Below are 19,666 nucleotides of genomic sequence, written 5' to 3' on the forward strand. Positions count from 1 at the left end.
AAAAAAAAAAGAAGTAAAAATAATATATTTATCATCTACCTTGAGTAGGATGAAGAAAAAAATAAAAGTAATATATTTGGTTTAATCAATGACAGTTTTCTTTGGGTGTAGACATATGGATATATTTTTCCATTTTTGTACTTTTCTGTATTTGCAAGTAGTCTGTAATGGATGCACTGCTTTTAAATAGAAAATAAAACACATTGAGGGGCTATTTTGATTCATAGTTTCATAATTATATCTTTTTTATGAAGACCTAACAGTAAAGTTGTGTTCCTTGTATATACTGTGGTGAAATAGAATTCAAGAGGAGCTGATCATATTTGTGTCTTTTTTGAGTGTTTATTATTATTATTTTAGAGATGGAGGGTCTCTACGTTGCCCAGGCTGCTGTTGAACTCCTGGCTTCAAGCAATCCTCCCACCTCAGCGTCCAGAGTTAGTCAAGATATGCAAAAACAATATTCAAGAACAATATTCAAATAACATAATCATTGCTGGAAACCATAGTGAGTTCCTACTACAATTTCTTTTGCCAAAATTTGAGATTATTCTTACTTTCAAATTTCTAAATAATCTCCTTGGGCATAAATGGAAATATGTAGTTTATAGTAATATCATACTTACGGGTCAATTATTTTCAGTATTATGAACAGATGGCTAAATCAGAGAATTGAAGAAAGATTTCTCCTACTTCTGCATCACTGACAATACATTGCTTTACAGGTCTAAAGAGACTCCAGAGCCACCTCAGCCTACAGCATAGCTGAGATTACAGGTGTGAGCCTCCAGGCCCAGCTAGTGTTTATCTTAATAATGTTGCTGGCCGGGCACAGTGGCTCATGCCTGTAATCTCAGCACTTTGGGAGGCCGAGGTGGGCGGAGGCCGAGGTGGGCGGATCACGAGGTCAGTAGTTTGGAACCAGCCTGGCAAGCATGGTGAAACCCCATTTCTACAAAAAAATAAAAAAAAAAAAAAAAAAAAAAAAAAAAAAAAAAAAAAAAAAAAAAAAAAAAAAAGCCGGACATGGTGATGTATGGCTGTAGTTCCGTCTACTCGAGAGGCTGAGGCAGGAGAATCGCTTGAATCCGGGAGGCGGAAGTTGCAGTGAGCCGAGATCGTGCCACTGCACTCCAGCCTGGGTGACAGAGTGAGACTCTGTCTCGAATAATAATAATCATCATGATGATGTTGCTGAAGATTTCTATGAATGTATCCAGTTTGTCCCAACTCTCATGCTTTCTCCTTCAGCTGTTTTTTTTGAGATAGAGCTTGGCTCTTGTCGCCCAGGCTGGAGTGTAGCGGCGCTGTCTTGGCACACTGCAACCTCTCCTCCTGAGTTCAAGCAATTCCCTTGCCTCAGCCTCCAGAGTAGCTGGGATTACAGGAGTGCACCACCATGCCCGCCTAATTATTGTATTTTTAGTGGAGACGGGGTTTCACCATTTTGGTCAGGCTGGTCTCAAATTCCTAACCTCAAATGATCCACCCGTCTCCGCCTCCGGAAGTGCTGGGATTACAGGCATGAACCACGGCGCCCAGCCTGTCCTCAGCTTTAAAGCTTTATCTTTTCTTGCCGGTATTATTGCAAAGGACTCTTCATTGTTTTCCCTGCCTCTGGTTTTAATCTATTCCAGTTGCCCTACTCTACGGCAGCTAGAATGAGTAATTTACTTTTCTGAACTTTCACTTAATTATGCCACATCGTTTCTTAAAAATCTGGGTTCACTTATTTATATCTGGGATACAATCTAAGTGCATTGACTACCTACTAAGGTCTTTGATGATCTAACCCCTTTGTATCTTTCCAATATTATCCTCCTATCTTGTCTTATCCCTTGTTGCCATTAGCTAAGCTTTAACATGTTTGACATTACTCATATTGTGGTACCTACTCTTCCTCTCCCAAATTCTACTCAAAAAAGATCTGTGAAAGTTTCTCTGCTCACCCCATGTAGAGAGGTACACTGCCATTTTTGAGGTCCCATAGCATCCAATTTGAGCAGTTAATTGCTTTAATTGTAATAAATCTATGCCTCTTCCCAGTTAGCATCCTTTTTTTCTCCTTTTTACAATGCACAAAAGATTTATTTTTTGTACTACTTATTCCTTGTACTATTCCTAAGTAGCTCTCAGGCCCCCTCATTTTATTTTTTATTTTTTTGAGACGGTCTTCTCACCCAGGGTAGAGTGTAGTGGCGCAATCATGGCTCACTGCAGCCTTGACTTCCCAGGCTCGAGTGATCCTCCCACCTCAGCCTTGAAAATAGCTGGGACCATAGGCACATGCCACCATGCCCAGCTAATTTTTGCATTTTTTAGTAGAGGCAGCGTTTCACTCTGTTGTGTAGGCTGGTCTTGAACTCCTGTGCTCAAGTGATCTGCCCAAGTTGGCCTCCTGAAATTCTGAGATTACAGGTGTGAGCTACCACACCCAGCCTCACTTATTTTTAAGGCTCTTTCCTCTTAAGATCACATAAAAATTCTTTGATTCTCTCTGTGACCATCAGGTATCTGAATAAAAGGAATTAAAAAAAAAAAACTAGACTGAATAAGAAGCTTAAGGAATAACTTATTTAACTTACATTTATATTTCTCTTTTTACGTATGTTCAAGTGTAGTGTGAAAAAAATGTAAGTATTTCTAAACGAGGTCATTTAATAAATGTAAAAAAATTTTAGGTGCTGATAGAATTTGATCATCTACTTAATCTGTATAATCCTCACCCCACTATGGGAAAATTGTCTGTTATATGTCTTAAAATAGGGCATATAAAACAATGCACAAGAGTAAAAAGTACAGCCCCCATAGCATAAAGTTTTCTTTTTTCTTTTTCTTTTTTTTTTTTTGAGACGGAGTCTTGCTCTGTCACCAGGCTGGAGTGCAGTGGTGCACTGTCAGCTCACTGCAACCTCCACCTCCCAGGTTCAAGTGATTCTCGTGCCTCAGCTTCCTGAGTAGCCAGGATTACAGGAGTTCACTGCCACGCCCCACTAATTTTTGTATTTTTAGTAGAGGCAGGGTGTTACCATGTTGGCTAGGATGGTCTCGATCTCCTGATCTCATGATCTGCCTGCCTCAGCCTCCCAAAGTGCTGAGATTACAGGCATGAGCCACTGCCCCTGGCCTAGCATAAAGTTTTCTAACTGAGGTCCATGGACTCCTGGCTTCAGGAAGTCCAGGAACCCAGTGTCATATGCAAAATGTGATTAGGACTATGCCCTGGTTCTGGGGACAGGGGCAGGGAGGCCTATTGTTTTCAAGATTCTCAGGACTAAAGGTTTTGTAGTCCCATGGTAATTACACATTATACCTCACTCTTGTAATTAACTTCATTCATATGCCTAATGTTATTAGCTGAGAGAAACCCAGAATAGTGTTTCCCAAAACATATTCTGTAGACCATTTGGATCAGAATCATGTTGCATGCCTGTTAAAACAGAGATCCCTGGGACCAACGCCAGGCCAGCTGAATCAGAATCTGTGGAGGTAGGGCACAGAAATCTGTACTTTAAACTTACCAACTGATCCTTGGACATCCTAGTTTAAGAACCATTATGGTAGAACCAAAGAGAAATTAACTTATTCAAGTGGAGTAAATCGCTTTTTTAAAAAAAATCAGGGTCTCACTCTGCAGCCTGGGCTGGAGTGTAGTGGGGCCATCATGCCTCACTGCAGCCTCAACCTCCTCAGGCCCTGGTGGTCCTCCCACCTCAGCCTCCCGAGAAGCTGGGACTACAGGCTCGTGTGCTACCATGCCCAGCTAATTTTTTGCATGTTTTATATTGCCTAGGTTAGTCTTGAACACCTGGGTCTTGAACATCTCCTATCTCAGCCTCCCAAAGTCCTGGGATTACAGGTCTGAGCTACCACACCTGGCTAAATTAGTTTTCTTAAATTGGACTTAAAAAAATAGTAACTAACATGAAGCACTTACTACCTGCCAAGTGTTCTTCTAAATTGATGTTATATGATTATTTAAACTATTGATTATTACATATTATTCAATGTGAGGAGATTGTAGCACAGAGAGGTTTAAGTAGACCAAAGACACATGGTAAGTGGGTGATACAGGGCTTTGAACTTAATATGGCTCTGGAGGCCAAACTCTTCCCAGTCACTTCCCTTTATTGCCTTTCTTTTTTTTTTTTTTTTTAAATGAGGTAATTGAAGTCATATTGCCTTTCTTAAAGCAGGACATTTTACTAGTTTCCTCCAGATTTTTTTGTTTTGTAGTTTAACAAATGTTGATTCTTGATACTTGTTATCATTTAGAACTTCGCTTTGAAGCAAATGTAAAATCACTGTTTTTATTTTTTAACAATAGCTGAATAAAAAGATATCATCTGGAATACATAAAGTAACTACCAATTAAAAACTCAGATATTAGAAAATATATCTTAAACAAAATTAAAAAAAATACAGACTAATATTTGTTGATGAGAGGGGTATACATTTTCTTTTTTTCCCTTTTTTTTTTTTTTTTTTTTTTTTTGAGACAGACTTTAGCTCTCGTTACCCAGGCTGGAGTGCAATGGCGCGATCTCGGCTCACCGCAACCTCCGCCTCCTGGGTTCAGGCAATTCTCCTGCCTCAGCCTCCTGAGTAGCTGGGATTACAGGCACGTGCCACCATGCTCAGCTAATGTTTTGTATTTTTAGTAGAGACGGGGTTTCACCATGTTGACCAGGATGGTCTCGATCTCTTGACCTCGTGATCCACCCGCCTCGGCCTCCCAAAGTGCTGGGATTATAGGCGTGAGCCACCGCGCCCGGCGGGTATACATTTTCTATACTTTATTTCTTTTTTGAGACAGAGTCTTTCTCTGTTGCCCGGGCTGGAGTGCTCACTGCAACCTCTGCCTCCCAGTTCAAGTGATTCTCCTGCTTCAGCCTCCCAAGTAGCTGGGACTAAAGGAGTGCACTGCCACACCTGTCTGATTTTATTTTTCTATTTTTCATTTTTTTTTTTTTTAAAGATGGGGTTTCACCATGATGGCCAGGCTGGTCTTGAACTCCTGACCTTAGGTGATCCACCCACCTCGGCCTCCCAAAGGCTAGGATTATAGGCGTGAGCCACCATGCCCGGCCTATTTTTCATTTTTTAGTAGAGATGGGGTTTTGCCATGTTGGCCAGGCTGGTCTCGAACTCCTAACTGCAAGTGATCTGCCTGCCTTGGCCTCTCGCAGTGCTGGGACTACCGGCATGAGTCACTGTGCCCAGCCTGTTTCTGTTTTTTAAACTTTCAAAGGCACATTACAATTTTGTTTTTAAGAATAAAAAATATAATCTGATTAGCTGAAGCAGCGTTTTTTCAGTCTGATTTTAAATTCTAGTTAGATACATGATTTTTTGGGTAACATCTATAATTCAGTGTTCCTGTCAGTACCCGTTCATCATTGTGATCTCTGAGATGTAAAGCCTACTAAGTTCCACTTATCCTAAATTATTCTGGTAATGTTAATTTAACATAGTAACTTAAAATTCTTTTTCCTAGCAACTACAGCCATTCCTGATAGATCAAATATTTTGTGTAAGATATATGAATACAATTAATTATTCAAGTTATCTAAGCTAATTTTTATCTTTTAGATCACAAAAAGTAATTTTCCAGTTTGCCAAAACCTTTGACCATTGGGTAGTTCTTAGAGGTCTGAGAAGTGAATAAAATTTATTTCTACACAAAAATTAAAGTGGCATGTTTATCTTATTTAACTTATTCATAGATAAGAACATAGGTAAGAAACTGTGGCTTAGAGAATTGACTAGCCCAAAGCCAGCAGGCTGATTAGTGGCAGAGTAAGTACATCACTACCTATTTAATGGATCACTAATTTGATGTTTTCTTCTACTTTAATTTTTAATATTTTGTATTTTTCATAGCTGTTCATAGTTTAATATGCTGCCATAAAACTAACAGGTTGTTGATGCTTTGTATTGATATCTGCTACCAGTAATCTACTTTATTGGACCTCTTATCCATGAAACTCTCCAGAGTTCACAAACTGAATCTTTACAAAAGATCATCACACTGGTTAACAACTTATTATACGTGCACCAATGACAGTACTCAGCACATCTCAGTACACTTTAAATGTCTGTTAAATATACATACACATTTTGAAAGATGTGGCCGGGCACGGTGGCTCACGCCTGTAATCCCAGCACTTTGGGAGAGTGAGGTGGGCGGATCACCTGAGGTCAGGAGTTTGAGACAAGCCTGGCCAACATAGTGAAACCCCGTCTGTAATAAAAACACAAAAATTACCTGGGTGTGGTGGTGCACCCTTGTAATCCCATCTATTTGGGAGACTGAAGCAGGAGAATCACTTGAACCTGGGAGGTGGAGGTTGCGGTAAGCCAAAATTGTGCCACTGCACTCCAGCCTGGGTTACAGAGCAAGACTCCATCTCAAAAAAAAGGCCAGGATCAGTAGCTCACACCTGTAGTCCCAGCACTTTGAGAGGCCAAGACAGGCCGATCACCTGTGGTCCGAAGTTAGAGACCAGCCTGACCAACGTGGAGAAATTCGGTCTCTACTAAAAATACAAAATTAGCCAGAGGTAGTGGCGCATGCCTGTAATCCCAGCTACTCGGGAGGCTTAGGCAGGAGAATCGCTTGAACCCAGGAGGTGAAGTGTCCAGTGAGCCGAGATGGCGGCATTGCACTGCAGCCTGGGTGACATAGCGAAACTCCGTCTCAAAANACACACACACACACCAAATTTTGAAAGATGTAAATATTACATCCAACAATGTATTTTGCTATTAACTTGCATCAGACAAAGCCATGTTTTATGTTTATAATATAGGATATCACCATCCACATCCTAGCTACTCCAAATGATGAATTAGTAATTTTTATAAAGTGTTGTGAAGTCTCTAAAGGAATATATAAAAGTGGGGCTTTTCCCCTCACTTTTCTAAATGGAAGATTTTTCTTCCTTTAAAACATCATTTTGTTTCTTACCACATCTATCTGCCAATCTATAATCTCCCCCTGGCCCCCCCACCCCACCATACATATGTGGCAGGGATTTGATATAAAACACAAGATACTTTCTTTGAACATTTAAAAAAAATTATTTTGTAGAATCTCACTATGTTGCTCAGGCTGGCCTCGAACTCTTAGGCTCAAGCAATCCTCCTGCTTCAGCCTCCCAATAGCTGTGACTGCAGGTACAGCCATGCCTGGTTTAACACCAAATATTTTTTTTCTTTTTTCTTTGAGATAGAGTCTTGCTGTCACCCAGACTAGAGTGCAGTGGTGCAATCTTGGTCGGCTCACTGCAACCTCCACCTCTCAGTTTCAGGTGATTCTCCTGCCTCAGCCTCCCGAGTAGCTGGGATTACAGGTGTGTGCCACCATGCCCGGCTAATTTTTGTATTTTTATTAGACAGGGTCTCACCATGTTGGCCAGGCTGATATCAAACTCCTGACCTCAGGCGATCCACCAGCCTCAGCCTCCCAAAGTGCTGGAATTACAGGTGTGAGCCACCGCATCTGGCCCAAATACTTTCAACTTCTAACTTCATGTCCTTTTTGCCCTCTTCTAGATTTTCTATAGCTCATGTGCTTATCCAGTGCTACCCTTTCCTCCCTAACTCAGGATATTAATTTCTCATTTATAAGCCAACACTGTTCTAGGCGCTTTACATACTTTAATTCACTTAATCCTCATAACTCTACAGAGTCAGTACTATTATCTCCATTTTAGTTGTGAAAACTAAATAATAGATCAAATAATTTGCCCAAATCCTGGGTATTAAGTGATGGAGCTGGGTTACAAATCCAGTAGTCTGGCCAGGCGTGGTGGCTCAGGCCTGTAATACCAGAACTTTGGGAGGCTGAGGCAGGTGGATTGCTTGAGGCTGGGAGTTCAAAACCGGCCTGGCCAACATGGAGAAACCCTGTCTCTACCAAAAAACAAAAAACAAACAAACAAAACAAACAAACAAAAATTAGCCAGGTGTACTGGCACATGACTGTAGTCTCAGCTAGTCTGGAATGTGAGGCAGGAGAATTGCTTGAACCTGGGAGGTTGAGGTTGAAATGAGCCAAGACTGCACCACTGCACTCCAGCCTGGGCGACAGAGTGAGACTGTCTCAAAACAAAACAAAACAAACAATCCCTCCCTGTCCCCCCCAAAAAACAACCCAGTAGTTTAACTACAGTCTGCTCTTACCTACTGACCTATGGCTTCTCCAAGATAAGTATAATAAGAGACTTATACAGATGAAGAAAATGAAACTCAGAGATTAATTGAAAATCATCCTGTTAACTCCAAAATTTGTATTTTTTCTATTATCAAAAAAGCAAGTATAGAATTGGGTTCAGAAGCCAGAAAGGCTGGATTGAAATTCTGGTTCCCAACAGCTGTGACTGTAGATACAGCCATGCCTGGTTGAACACCAAATACTTTCTTCTTTGAGACTGAGTCTTGCTGACACCCAGGCTATTTCCACTTAATAGCTGTGTGACCTTGAGAAAGTTACTTTTCTTTGCCATTTTTTTTCTTTTCAAAATATGGATAATATAATTTACCACATAAGGTTGTTATGAGAAATAAGGAAATAAGCACAAGTGTTCAGAAAAGCTACCTTAGCAAGCACTGTTACTTTTATTTCCAACCTACCTCTTTTATTTATAAAGAAGCAAAATAATTTGTCTTGTGTGCTACTCTGAGGAAGCAGCTATAAGCCAGCAGCTAAGAGAACGAATGCTCACATTGGTTTGGGTTCAGATTTCAAGCAGCTGCCCTTTAGAAAGTCAAACTTCCAAAATTTCAGCATCCTCATCTGTATCACCTTATAAAGTTATCGTAAAGATTTTTTTATTTTTTATTTTTATACAGTTTCGCTCGTTGCCAAGGCTGGAGTGCAATGGCACAATCTCGGCTCACCACAACCTCCATCTCATGTGATTCTCCTGCCTCAGCCTCCTGAGTAACTGGGATTATAGGCATGCACCACCACGCCCAGCTGATTTTGCATTTTTAGTAGAGACGGGGTTTCTCCGTGTTGGTCAGGCTGGTCTCGAACTCCTGACCTCAGGTGATCCGCCCACCTCAGCCTCCCAAAGTACTGGGATTAGATGTCAGCCACCACGCCCAGCAACTTATTGTAAAGATTCAAATGAGGTGACAACTAGTACATGGCAAGTGTTCAATAATTTTTTTTTTTGAGATGGGAGTCTCACTTTGTGGTCCAAGCGGGAGTGCAATGGCACCATCTTGGCTCACTGCAACCTCCACCTCCTGGGTTTAAGCAATTCCTCTGCCTCAACCTCCTGAGTAGCAGGGACTACAGGCATTTGCCGCCACACCTGGCTGATTTTTTATTTTTAGTAGAGACGGGGTTTCACCTCGTACGTCAGGCTGGTCTCGAACTCTTGACCTCAGGTGATCCATCCACCTCGGTCTCCCAAAGTGCTGGGATTACAGGCGTTGAGTCACGGCACCTGGCCGTGTTCAATAAATATTAACCATGCATCATCTCTGCATCTCTAGTAGCTAGCACAATGTTTACTGAATAAACAGTAACACAAGGAGGAAATTAGGACTTTTTTGTTTCATTCCCTAGTCTTCTCATTTTCTTCCATGGTAACATCCTATTTTTACATTCACCACCTCAACATCTTCCCCCTACTTAAAGACCAGAGTAGCAAAGAAAAATAGAAGTTTGAGCTGGGCGCCATAGCTGACGCCAGTAATCCCAGCACTTTGAGAGGGGCTGAGGTGGACGGATCACCTGAGGTCTGGAGTCCAGAACCAGCCTGGCCAAAATGGCGAAACCCTGTCTCTACTAAAAATACAAAAATTACCTGGACATGGTGTCGAGTGCCTGTAATCCCAGCTACTTGGGAGGCTGAGGCAGGAGGCGGAGTTGCAGTGAGCTGAGATCCTGCTGTTGTAATCCAGCCTGGGCTACAGAGTGAGACCCTGTCTCAAAAAAGAAAAAGCTGGGGGGTGGGGGGGGAGGAAAAATAGAACTTTGTTGCCACTTAAAGTTATGCTTACCTAGTAGTAATTATAGCAAATTTTTAGCAAACAGAGTGCAGGTACAAGCAGCAACCACTGCAAATCACCAGTAAAGAAGTGGAAATGGAATTTTTACCTTATGTGCTACATTAAGAACTATGAGAAAATATTGACAATTGATGTAATTAAGGCATATCTTTTCCTTTTTCTACTTTTAACCAGTTTTATTTCTTTGCTTTTAAACCACATAGAATGTATGAAATCCATGTTGACATTAAGCCCATTTATTAACAAGTATCTGGCCCAATAATTATAGTTAGGTAAATAAAATATGTCAGAACTATTTTATAGGCTGCCTTTCAAATAACGGTCAAAGGTGCATTCTCTTTATGCCAAAAGTTACACATGTTCTAAGTTTGGTTAACATTCCACAATGAACTGTGAAATTTTCCTAAGCTAATACTTAACAGAATATTGGAAAACTTCAACATCATCTCTTAAGCACCTTCATATTGCTCCCACAGTTCTTATAACCTTAATATAAATTGTCCAATAACCCAAATTTCCCTGTGGACAAGAATTTTCAAAATTTAAAGTATTATACATTAATACAATCATTTTAGTTAAAAGTAAAAATTTATTGATCCAAAATTGCCAAAAACCTTATGCTAAGCAAAAACTTCATTTAAGCTTAATGCTCTTTTTAACTCCTGCACGAATGCCAGATAATTCTCCACTATAACGTTGCTCTTCTTTACGAACTTCACGAACCTGGCCTCTTCTTCGAATTTTGGCTCTTCTGAACTTCTCCCTGTGTTTCACTCTGGGATTGCGATCAATCTTCTTTCTCCTAGGAGTAAGTCCCCTATTTTTAGCAATTTGATAGGTAATGGCTCTCTTTGCATTTTGATCTTCAAGAGCCTGTTTTTCAGTGCTGTTTTCTTCTTTCTTTCTCTTCAGCTTTTGCCTGTCTTCTAGTTCTTTATAGTACTTCAGTTTAGCTTCTTCGTCAAAATCAGAATCATCAGAAAGATCTGTAACAGCACAGGCAGCAGCAGAAGTCTTTGAAACAGACTTTGGTTTGGTCTTGGTGGATTTTACTTTGAGAATCAGTTCTTTCTTTACAGCATCATCCTTAAGTGTCAACAGATGACGAATTTCCGAGGACAGCTTCTGATCCACGACTGACAGCTTGTTGATCAAATGTCGGTAGGTAACAAGTCTTTCTATGACAGGATGTCCATGTGCTGGGACTCTCCTAGCTTTCAGGATCAAGTAAAAACTGATGTTCGAACAATAATTCAAGTAGAGGTTGTATTTGGTCCTCAAGTATTGGCTTCCTTTTCCGGGTGGAATGACCCCCTGTTCCACCAACTGTAACAATGGCTCCAGCTCATCCTTCACCTCTGTCAACTTGACTTTCAGGTCTTCTATCAGCTCCAAGAGTTCTGGTGATTCCTTTCGCAACATTTTCAGCTTCTCTTTCACTGAAACTTTAGCTAAATCTTTCACGACCCGTGTCTCAGCTTCATCTACCTGAGGCACTGGTTTTGCAAAGGCCTCAACCCAGGCGACACCAAAATCGTCCTCTTGCAGCGCTTGGGCTAGGCGCCGCTGAATGAGCTGTGCCTCCTCCTCCTCCTCTCTTTCCTCCTCCTCTGCCTCCTGTTGACTCTGCCGGCCTCGGGACTTGGAACCATAGTCCGTGTCATAGTAAAGTTTTTTCCTCTGACCCCACGACAAACTGGGATCCACAGAGGCCTCAGCTTCATTCTGCACGGAGCTCCCACCATCATCATCATCGGCATTCTCCTCCTCCTCCCCCGCACTCCCTCCATCTTCGTCGTCCTCATCGTCCATATCTAGGGCTAGCACCTCCTCCTCCTCCTCCTCGCCATCCTCCTCGTCTCCACTCTGTACTTCATTCCAGCCCTTAGCTAAGGCGGCCCGGGCTCGTGCCTCATGAAAATCATCTACCTGATCTTGGTAATAGCTGGTGTCCCCCGGTGAGGGTGGCAATCCTAAATCATCTCCATTTTCGTCGGTGAGGGTGGGACCTGCCTTGGCTCGCACAGCTGCCCACTTAGCTGCTCCGCGCCGCCGGGATCTCCCCACCATGGCTCACACACAGTCTCAGGTTCTACAGCGACTGCGGACTTTAGGCTACTTCTGACTTCGGCGTGGGAATCAGGCGCTCCGGCAACTCGTGGCTTTAAACAGCCGCGCGCTCCCCTACCACTGGAGTTTGCAGACGCCGGATCGGCTACCGGAATTTCCTCTTCCTTCCGGCCCCCAGCATGCCGCGCGGCGTGGACTCCAGGACTTCCGCTCGGTCCCTTAGGCGAGGTCACATTGATACCAACTTCCTTTTCGCTGTGCCCTTTAACGCCAATCGATTCCGGTGAATTAAAATCTTTCCGTGTGGAAACGATAGGATAAGGAAGTTTCGTTCCACAGAACCCTTCCGGGGCTAATGCGCTTACTCTCTAGAGCCTGGGAGTGGCTGGGGGACAGAATCCTGACTGTACCTCTAGGCGAGGTCGCGATGGCCAATAGAGGGCGCTGCGTTTTACACCCCGGAGAAGTCCCGGGGGCGTTCCATTGATTTTTAACTGTGTGTACCCAGCGCTTGCGACCCGTAGTCGAGTGCTGGTGTAGTTTTCCTGCTCCCTTGGTTTGTATTCTGTCTTCTGTTTATCAGGCTGGAAGTTAATTAGATTGTTTTTCTCTATTTCTCCCCGCTCCCCCGCCCAAATACTATATTTCTGGGCACCCCAGCCTCAGGCAGCGTCGCCGGACTCCAGGGTCCCACGGGAGGTTTCCGGGCGGGAGCGCAGCCGACTGGGCCTCCGGCTCTGGTTTAACTCATCACCGTCGCCCTCTCCCTGCTCACAGGGCTCGGTGACCTGCTCCACGGGGATTGATAAACCTAGATGTCTCCGAGGGCTGACGGTGGGAAGGCAGAGCCCTGCTGCAGGGTCTGACTCTTCTCAGGGAGCTCTGCCCTGTAATGTTAGAGTAATTCAGGGTGTAAGTTTTTAGGCATTACATGTGAAAGGTTCGGGGTTAGTATTATGATACATTTTATTGTAGGTAGTTGGAAGCTGAACTTCTGATACGTTGCTAAAATTAATGGTGACATGGCCGGGCGCGGTGGCTCACGCCTGTAATCTTAACACTTGGGGAGACCGAGGTGGGTGGATCACTTGAGGTCAGGAGGGCAAAACCAGCCTGGCCAACATGGTGAAACCCAGTCTCTACTAAAAATACAAAAAATTAGGGGGGCATGGTAGCAGGTGCCTATAATTCCAGCTACTGGGGAGGCTGAGGCAGGAGAATCGCATGAACCTGGGAGGCGGAGGTGGCAGTGAGCTGAGATCACGCCACTGCACTCCAGCCTGGGTGACAGACCGAGACCCTGTCTCAAAATAAAGTAAATGGTGACCATTTCTTTGCAGAAAGTATGGTGTCATTAGGTTAATAAAAATAATACAAAATTCTAGAAAAGTGATACTTTGAACTTAACATTTGCAAAGTACTTAAGTGTGTGAAACATTTTGAATTTTTTATAAGATTTTAGAAAATAAAATTTAATTATGAAGATATGGGTTAAAGTTATGTTCTGATGGTAAGCATGAGTTTATTTATTTATTTAATTTTATTTTATTTTTTTTGAGACGGAGTTTCGCTTTTGTTGCCCAGGCTGGAGTTCAATGGCATGATCTCGGCTCACCGCAACCTCTGCTTCCTGGGTTCAAGCGACTCTTCTGCCTCAGCCTCCCGAGTGGCTGGGATTACAGGCGCCCGCCACGACGCCCAGAAAATTTTGTATTTTTGGTAGAGACGAGGTTTCTCCATGTTCGTCAGGCTGGCCTTGAACTCCCGACCTCAGGTGATCCACCTGCCTTGGCCTCCCAAAGTGTTGGGATTACAGGGGTGAGCCACTGTGCCTGGCTGAATTTATTTTTTAATGTAAATTTTAATACATTTTGTCATTCAGTACATATTAACTGCTTACTGTTTGTTGCAGAATGCTACAGGCAGTAGTGGATCCAAAGATGAATCAGCTAGTTAAGGACTTTATAATCAGGTAGAAAAGAAGACACTCATACAGATTACTGGAATATAAGGCAGTGTGTGATGTAAACCTGGTGTTGTAAGATAACAGAGGGGTAAGAGATAACCTTTAGATTGCTGTTTTGGGAATATTGCTTAAAGAATATGACATTTATGCTGGAACTGTATTTATTTCATTGCTTTAAATGTTAACTTTTTACATTACATTTTATTTAGGGGGACATAAAACAAATACTAAGTGTTTATTTTTATTGCAAATTATTTGAGAATTTATAGTCAGACCTCAAGAACAAAATACATATATTATTATAGATAAGTTATAAAAATATTTTGGATATTTTAAATGAGAATAGTCACAATATTATTTAGTTTATACTAAATATTAAATTTTGTATCCGGAACAGAGTTGCATTATTCAGAGAGTATAGTATTCCAACATTCTTGGATCCTTTTAGAGACAGATTTTTTGCTATGTTCCCCAGGCTGGACTAGAACTCCTAAGCTCAAATGATCTCCTGCCTCAGCCTCCTGAGTAGCTGGGATTAAAGGTGCATGCCGCGTCACCCAGCTTCTCAGATCCATTTGATAAAGAACAATTTAAAAGTCAGTTCTTCAATTCCAGCAGCTCCTATGTACCTTTCCATAGCCTAATGTTAGAATTATTTAACACTTAGGTAAGGATGTTGCTTTGGTTGACATTTGTATTCCTGAAAAGATGGATTAATAACCTTATTATAGCATAAGCCTATGACAAATTAAAAAGATAAATATTGAGTCCCCAGAGAAAATGAACACATAATGAATAACACTTCACTTTTATTTTATTTTATTTTTATTGCATTTTAGGTTTTGGGGTACATGTGAAGAACATGCAAAATTGTTGCATAGGTACACACATGGCAGTGTGATTTACTGCCTTCCTCCCCTTCACCTATATCTGGCATTTCTCCCCATGCTATCTATCCCCAACTCCCCACCCCCTGCTGTCCCTCCCCTATTTCCCCCCAACAGACCCCAGTGTGTAGTGCTCCCATCCCTGTGTCCATGTGTTCTCATTGTTCAGCACCCGCCTATAAGTGAGAACATGCAGTGTTTCATTTTCTGCTCTTGTGTCAGTTTGCTGAGAATGATGGTTTCCAGGTTCATCAACACTTCACATTTAACAATTGTATTTGTGGCAACTATGATTTATCATTAATTTGAATTTTTTTTTTTTTTTTTNCGCAAAAGGACTCATAATCTTTTAAGAAAGTTTACAAATTTGTGTTGGGCTGCATTCAAAGCTGTCCTGGGCTGCATGTGGACTGCAGGCTGTGGGTTGGACAAGCTTGGTCTATAGGATCAAATTCATATGCTTCATAACCATAGTCCTGCATAGATCTCAAACTTTCTATCAGTTATGTGTAATTGTGCCTGATTTGTGTTGTGAGGTGGACAGTGACTTTTTCATGTGGTGTCCATAGCCAAGTTCGGATTCGTACTCCAAAGGTTATGGTTTCTAAGATAGATACTAGATTATATAGTAATCTTTCTTTGCAGGAGTGGGGTGTGAGAAGGCAGTGGAAATGCAGTCAGTCAATCCAGGTACATATGTTTCTATACTCTATCAGCCCTTCAAAGCAGTAGACTTTAACAACACACTGTCTTTTGAGCTTCCATAGTTATCAGCACAGGTCTTCAAATTTAAAAGTAATTGACAAGGTGAAATATTTAATATATAGCTTTCATGAACTGAAGACAATAGTTGAGGCTGGGTGTAATGGCTCATGCCTGTAATTCCAGCACTTTGGGAGGCCAAGGTGGGCGGATTGCCTGAGGTCAGGAGTTTGAGACTAGCCTGGGTAACATGGTGAAACCCTATCTCTACAAAAAATACAAAAATTTACCGGGCGTGGTGGCACAGACCTGTAGTCCCAGCTACTCTGGAGGCTGAGACAAGAGAATCACTTCAACCCAGGAGGTGGAGGTTGCAGTGAGCTGAGATTGTGCCACTGCCAAGCCACCCCAGGTGACACAGCAAGACTCTGTCTCAAAAAAAAAGATAATAGTTGAATGCATATTACTTTTTTTCCCAGCATCACAGACCAGGCTGGGATGACTGAAGTTGTCAAAAGAAGTAGCTTTTTAAAAAAAATGTGCATAAAGGTAGTAATGGTAAAAATAATAATTTGATAAAAGAGTTATAATGGGAAAATGTATTCTTGGTGTTAATACCTATCAATATATTTAGATAATTTAATATAACCCCAGAAACATGCTGAACTATTTTTGGATGCAAAAAAGAAAGAAAGACTATTTTTAGTTATGAGAAAGAAAATGGATGAAATATAGTTACCATCTGCTTTCTTTTCATGTAGTTTCATCTGTCAGAAACCACTTGCTCTGAAAGAAATATGTCGCAGATTCATTTTGCAAATAAGATCTGTATCTATTTTAAGTCACAAAGTCCTAAAAGTGACTTGGAAGTAAAATATAGAGCTTCTACTGAAATATTTGGTAAATATTTGAAGCTTTTAAGCTTTAATATAAAAGGACTTGGTTTGGTAGCCTTCATTACAAAATGAAGAATTTAGTGAAATTATGACACTGCTTTCTCTTCCAAACTAAGTCAACTAAAAACTTTGTAATCACTTTTTAAACATTATTTTAAGCCCTTTTAATTTTTTCTTTTCATGAGAAAACTTGTAGATACAATTATTTTGATATTACATATTGACCCAGTGATAATTATAGCGTTTGTGGTGAAGGTCTTTTGAAACACAGCCCTTGTAAAAATTTTTTCTTTAGTCATCCCTCATACTCTGTAGAATCAAGTTCTTAGCTCTAGGCCAGTATTCAGGGACTGCCTCTATCTGGCCCCAACTTATTTTTCCAGCTGCTTTCCCACTTTGGTGAATTATACATTCCAGCCAAACTAAATACTCATTTTTTTCTCTTTTTGAGATTTTTATTCTCTTGGCCTCTCTTTGGGCTATCTCTATTTCAATACTTACATGGCCTTCAAGGCTCAGCTAAGATTGTGTCTTCTCTAGGCTGTCTTCTCTGATATACTTCCTTCTATTAACACGTAATAGTCCCTAACTCTTCCTATGTTAGGGATTTCTAAACGTTTTCTCTGTTGTGTTAAGATTAGTTATGTACTTGTCTTGGCTGGGCATGGTCACTCACGCCTGTAATCCCAACACTTTGGGAGGCCAAGGAGGGCAGATAGTTTGAGGTCAGGAGTTCAAGACCAGTGTGGCCAACATGGTGAAACCCTGTCTCTATTAAAAGTACAAAAATTAGTCAGGTGTGGTGACACACACCTGTAGTTCCAGCTACTGGGGAGGCTGAGGCAGGAGAATCTCTTGAACCTGGGAGGTAGAAGTTGCGAGACTCTGTCGCAAAAAAAAAAAAAAAAAAAAAAAAAAAAAAAAAAAAAAAAAAAAAAAAAAAACATATAAAAAAAAAAAAAAAAAAAAAAAAAAAAAAAAAAAATATAAAAAAAAAAAAAAAAAAAAAAAAAAAAAAAGAAATTCATGTCTCTTCCTCGGCACTGCCGACGGAGGTGGCAGCCATCTCCTCCTTGGCATCATGGCTGCCCTTAGACCCCTTATAACACCCAAGATCCTCAAAAAGAGAACCAAGAAGTTCATCCGGCACCAGTCAGACTGATATGTCAAAATTAAGCATAACTGGTGGAAACCCAGAGGTATTGACAACAGGGTTCGTAGAACGTTCAAGGGCCAGATCTTGATGCCTAACATTGGTTATGGGAGCAACAAGAAAACAAAGTACATGCTGCCCAGTGGCTTCCGGAAGTTCCTGGTCCACAACATGAAGGACCTGGAAGTGCTGCTGATGTGCAACAAATCTTACTGTGCTGAGATTGCTCACAATGTTTCCTCCAAGAACCACAAAGCCATCATGGAAAGAGCTGCCCAGCTGGCCATCAGAGTCACCAACCCCAATGCCAGGCTGCACAGCAAAGAAAATGAGTAGACAGCTTATGTGTACATTTTATGTTTAAATAATACTGTAAAAACTGCAAAAAAAAAAAAAAGAAAAAGAAAAATTCTCACACAAGTTGATCTGTAATGGGCCTGTACTAGGCTATTTGAAAAGTTATTTTTGGTAGCAGTGAGTTAGAGGCAACCTGGATATCCATCACTGGAAGAGTGGATCAATAAAATGCTGTGGAAGAGGCTGGGCGCGGTAGCTCACGCCTGTAATCCCAGCACTTTGAGAGGCCGAGGTGGGCGGATCACGAGGTCAGGAGTTCAAGACCAGCTTGGCCAACATAGTGAAACCCCTTCTCTACTAAAAGTACAAAAAAAGTAGCCGGGCTTGGTGGTAGGAACCTGTAATCCCAGCTACTCAGGAGGCTGAGGCAGGAGAGTCACTTGAACCTGGGAGGTGGAGGTTGCAGGGAGCTGAGATCTCACCACTATACTCCAGCCTGGGCAACAGTGTGGGACTCTGCCAAAAAAAAAAAAAAAGGAAGAACAGCATGGAATTTAGGAGCACAGGGTGATCATACATTCTGGCTTGCCCTGGACAGCCCTGTTTAACCTATTACCCCAGTGTAATAATGGCACCTCCATTCATTCTCATGATTATGATGATAAATTTTATAGTCATTTTAACTACATAGTAATTGGAAGCAGTAGATTACATATCCATGCGGCAACATGAATGGATCTTAAAAACAATGTGTTAAGGGAAAAAAGTAAAAATAGAATGTAATAAGTAATCTACCATTCACAAAAATTAAACATGCAGGCACAACAATATAACAATACACATTTTGTAGTAATATGATCAAACAATATACATTAAACACAAAAGAATAGCTGCTTATGGAGGATGAAGAATGGAACAAGGATTGGAGATTAAAACAAATAGAAAGGCCGGGCGTGGTGGCTCACGCCTGTAATCCTAGCACTTTGGGAGGCCGAGGTGGGCAGATCACGAGGTCAAGAGATCGAGACCATCCTGGCCATGATGAAACCCCATCTCTACTAAAAATACAAAAAAAAAATTAGCCTGGTGTAGTGGCACGCGCCTGTAGTCCCAGCTACTTGGGAGGCTGAGGCAGAAGAATTGCTTGAACCTAGGAGGCGGAGGTTGCAGTGAGCCGAGATTGCACCACTGCACTCCAGCCTGGTGACACAGCAAGACTCCATCTCTAAATAAATAAATAAATAAATAAATAAATAAATAAATAAATAAATAAAATAAAGAAATAGAAGAGGAGCTTTCCACGGAATAATGTGCAAGGAACTGAGGCAAAGAATTAACTGCACCTGAGATTTAATTAAAAAACAAATGAGCAAACAAAAAATGACTAAAAATTCCTAACTTAAAATACTTCAGAAGCTTCTCAACGTCTGTAGCAGGAGTGCCCAATCTTTTAGATTTCCAGTGTCTATAGCGGGGGTGTCCAAACTCTTGGCTTCCCTGGGCCACACTGGAGAAAGAATTGTCTTGGGCCACACATAAAATACACTAACAATAGCTAGCAAGGCATGGCAGCTCACATCTGTAATCTGAGCACTTTGAGAGGCTCAGGTGGGTGAATCATCTGAGGTCAGAAGTTTGAGACCAGCCTGGCCAACATGGTGAAAAC

At 41.5% G+C, this 19,666-nt stretch overlaps 2 protein-coding genes and 1 pseudogene across 2 annotated transcripts in view; 2 read left to right on the top strand and 1 right to left on the bottom strand.

Annotated features, from left to right (window-relative positions):
- The window catches only part of JCHAIN (joining chain of multimeric IgA and IgM), a 59,505-nt gene that overhangs the window by 7,585 nt on the left and 32,254 nt on the right, over window positions 1–19,666 (top strand). The gene's annotated exons all lie outside the window — the stretch shown is intronic.
- On the bottom strand, window positions 10,250–12,316 carry UTP3 (UTP3 small subunit processome component). The gene has a single exon (XM_017501639.2). It carries the CDS (start codon window positions 12,097–12,099, stop codon window positions 10,663–10,665), a length of 1,437 nt encoding a protein of 478 aa, XP_017357128.1. The 5' UTR covers window positions 12,100–12,316; the 3' UTR covers window positions 10,250–10,662.
- On the top strand, window positions 17,599–18,039 carry LOC108284753 (annotated as a pseudogene).

This window comes from Cebus imitator, unplaced genomic scaffold, assembly GCF_001604975.1.
Source record: "Cebus imitator isolate Cc_AM_T3 unplaced genomic scaffold, Cebus_imitator-1.0 Scaffold283, whole genome shotgun sequence".
NCBI classification, from domain to species: domain Eukaryota; kingdom Metazoa; phylum Chordata; class Mammalia; order Primates; family Cebidae; genus Cebus; species Cebus imitator.

Bases quoted from the DNA above. Each gene is read 5' to 3' on its own strand.
- UTP3 (XM_017501639.2), bottom strand. From the start codon at position 12,099: ATGGTGGGGAGATCCCGGCGGCGCGGAGCAGCTAAGTGGGCAGCTGTG.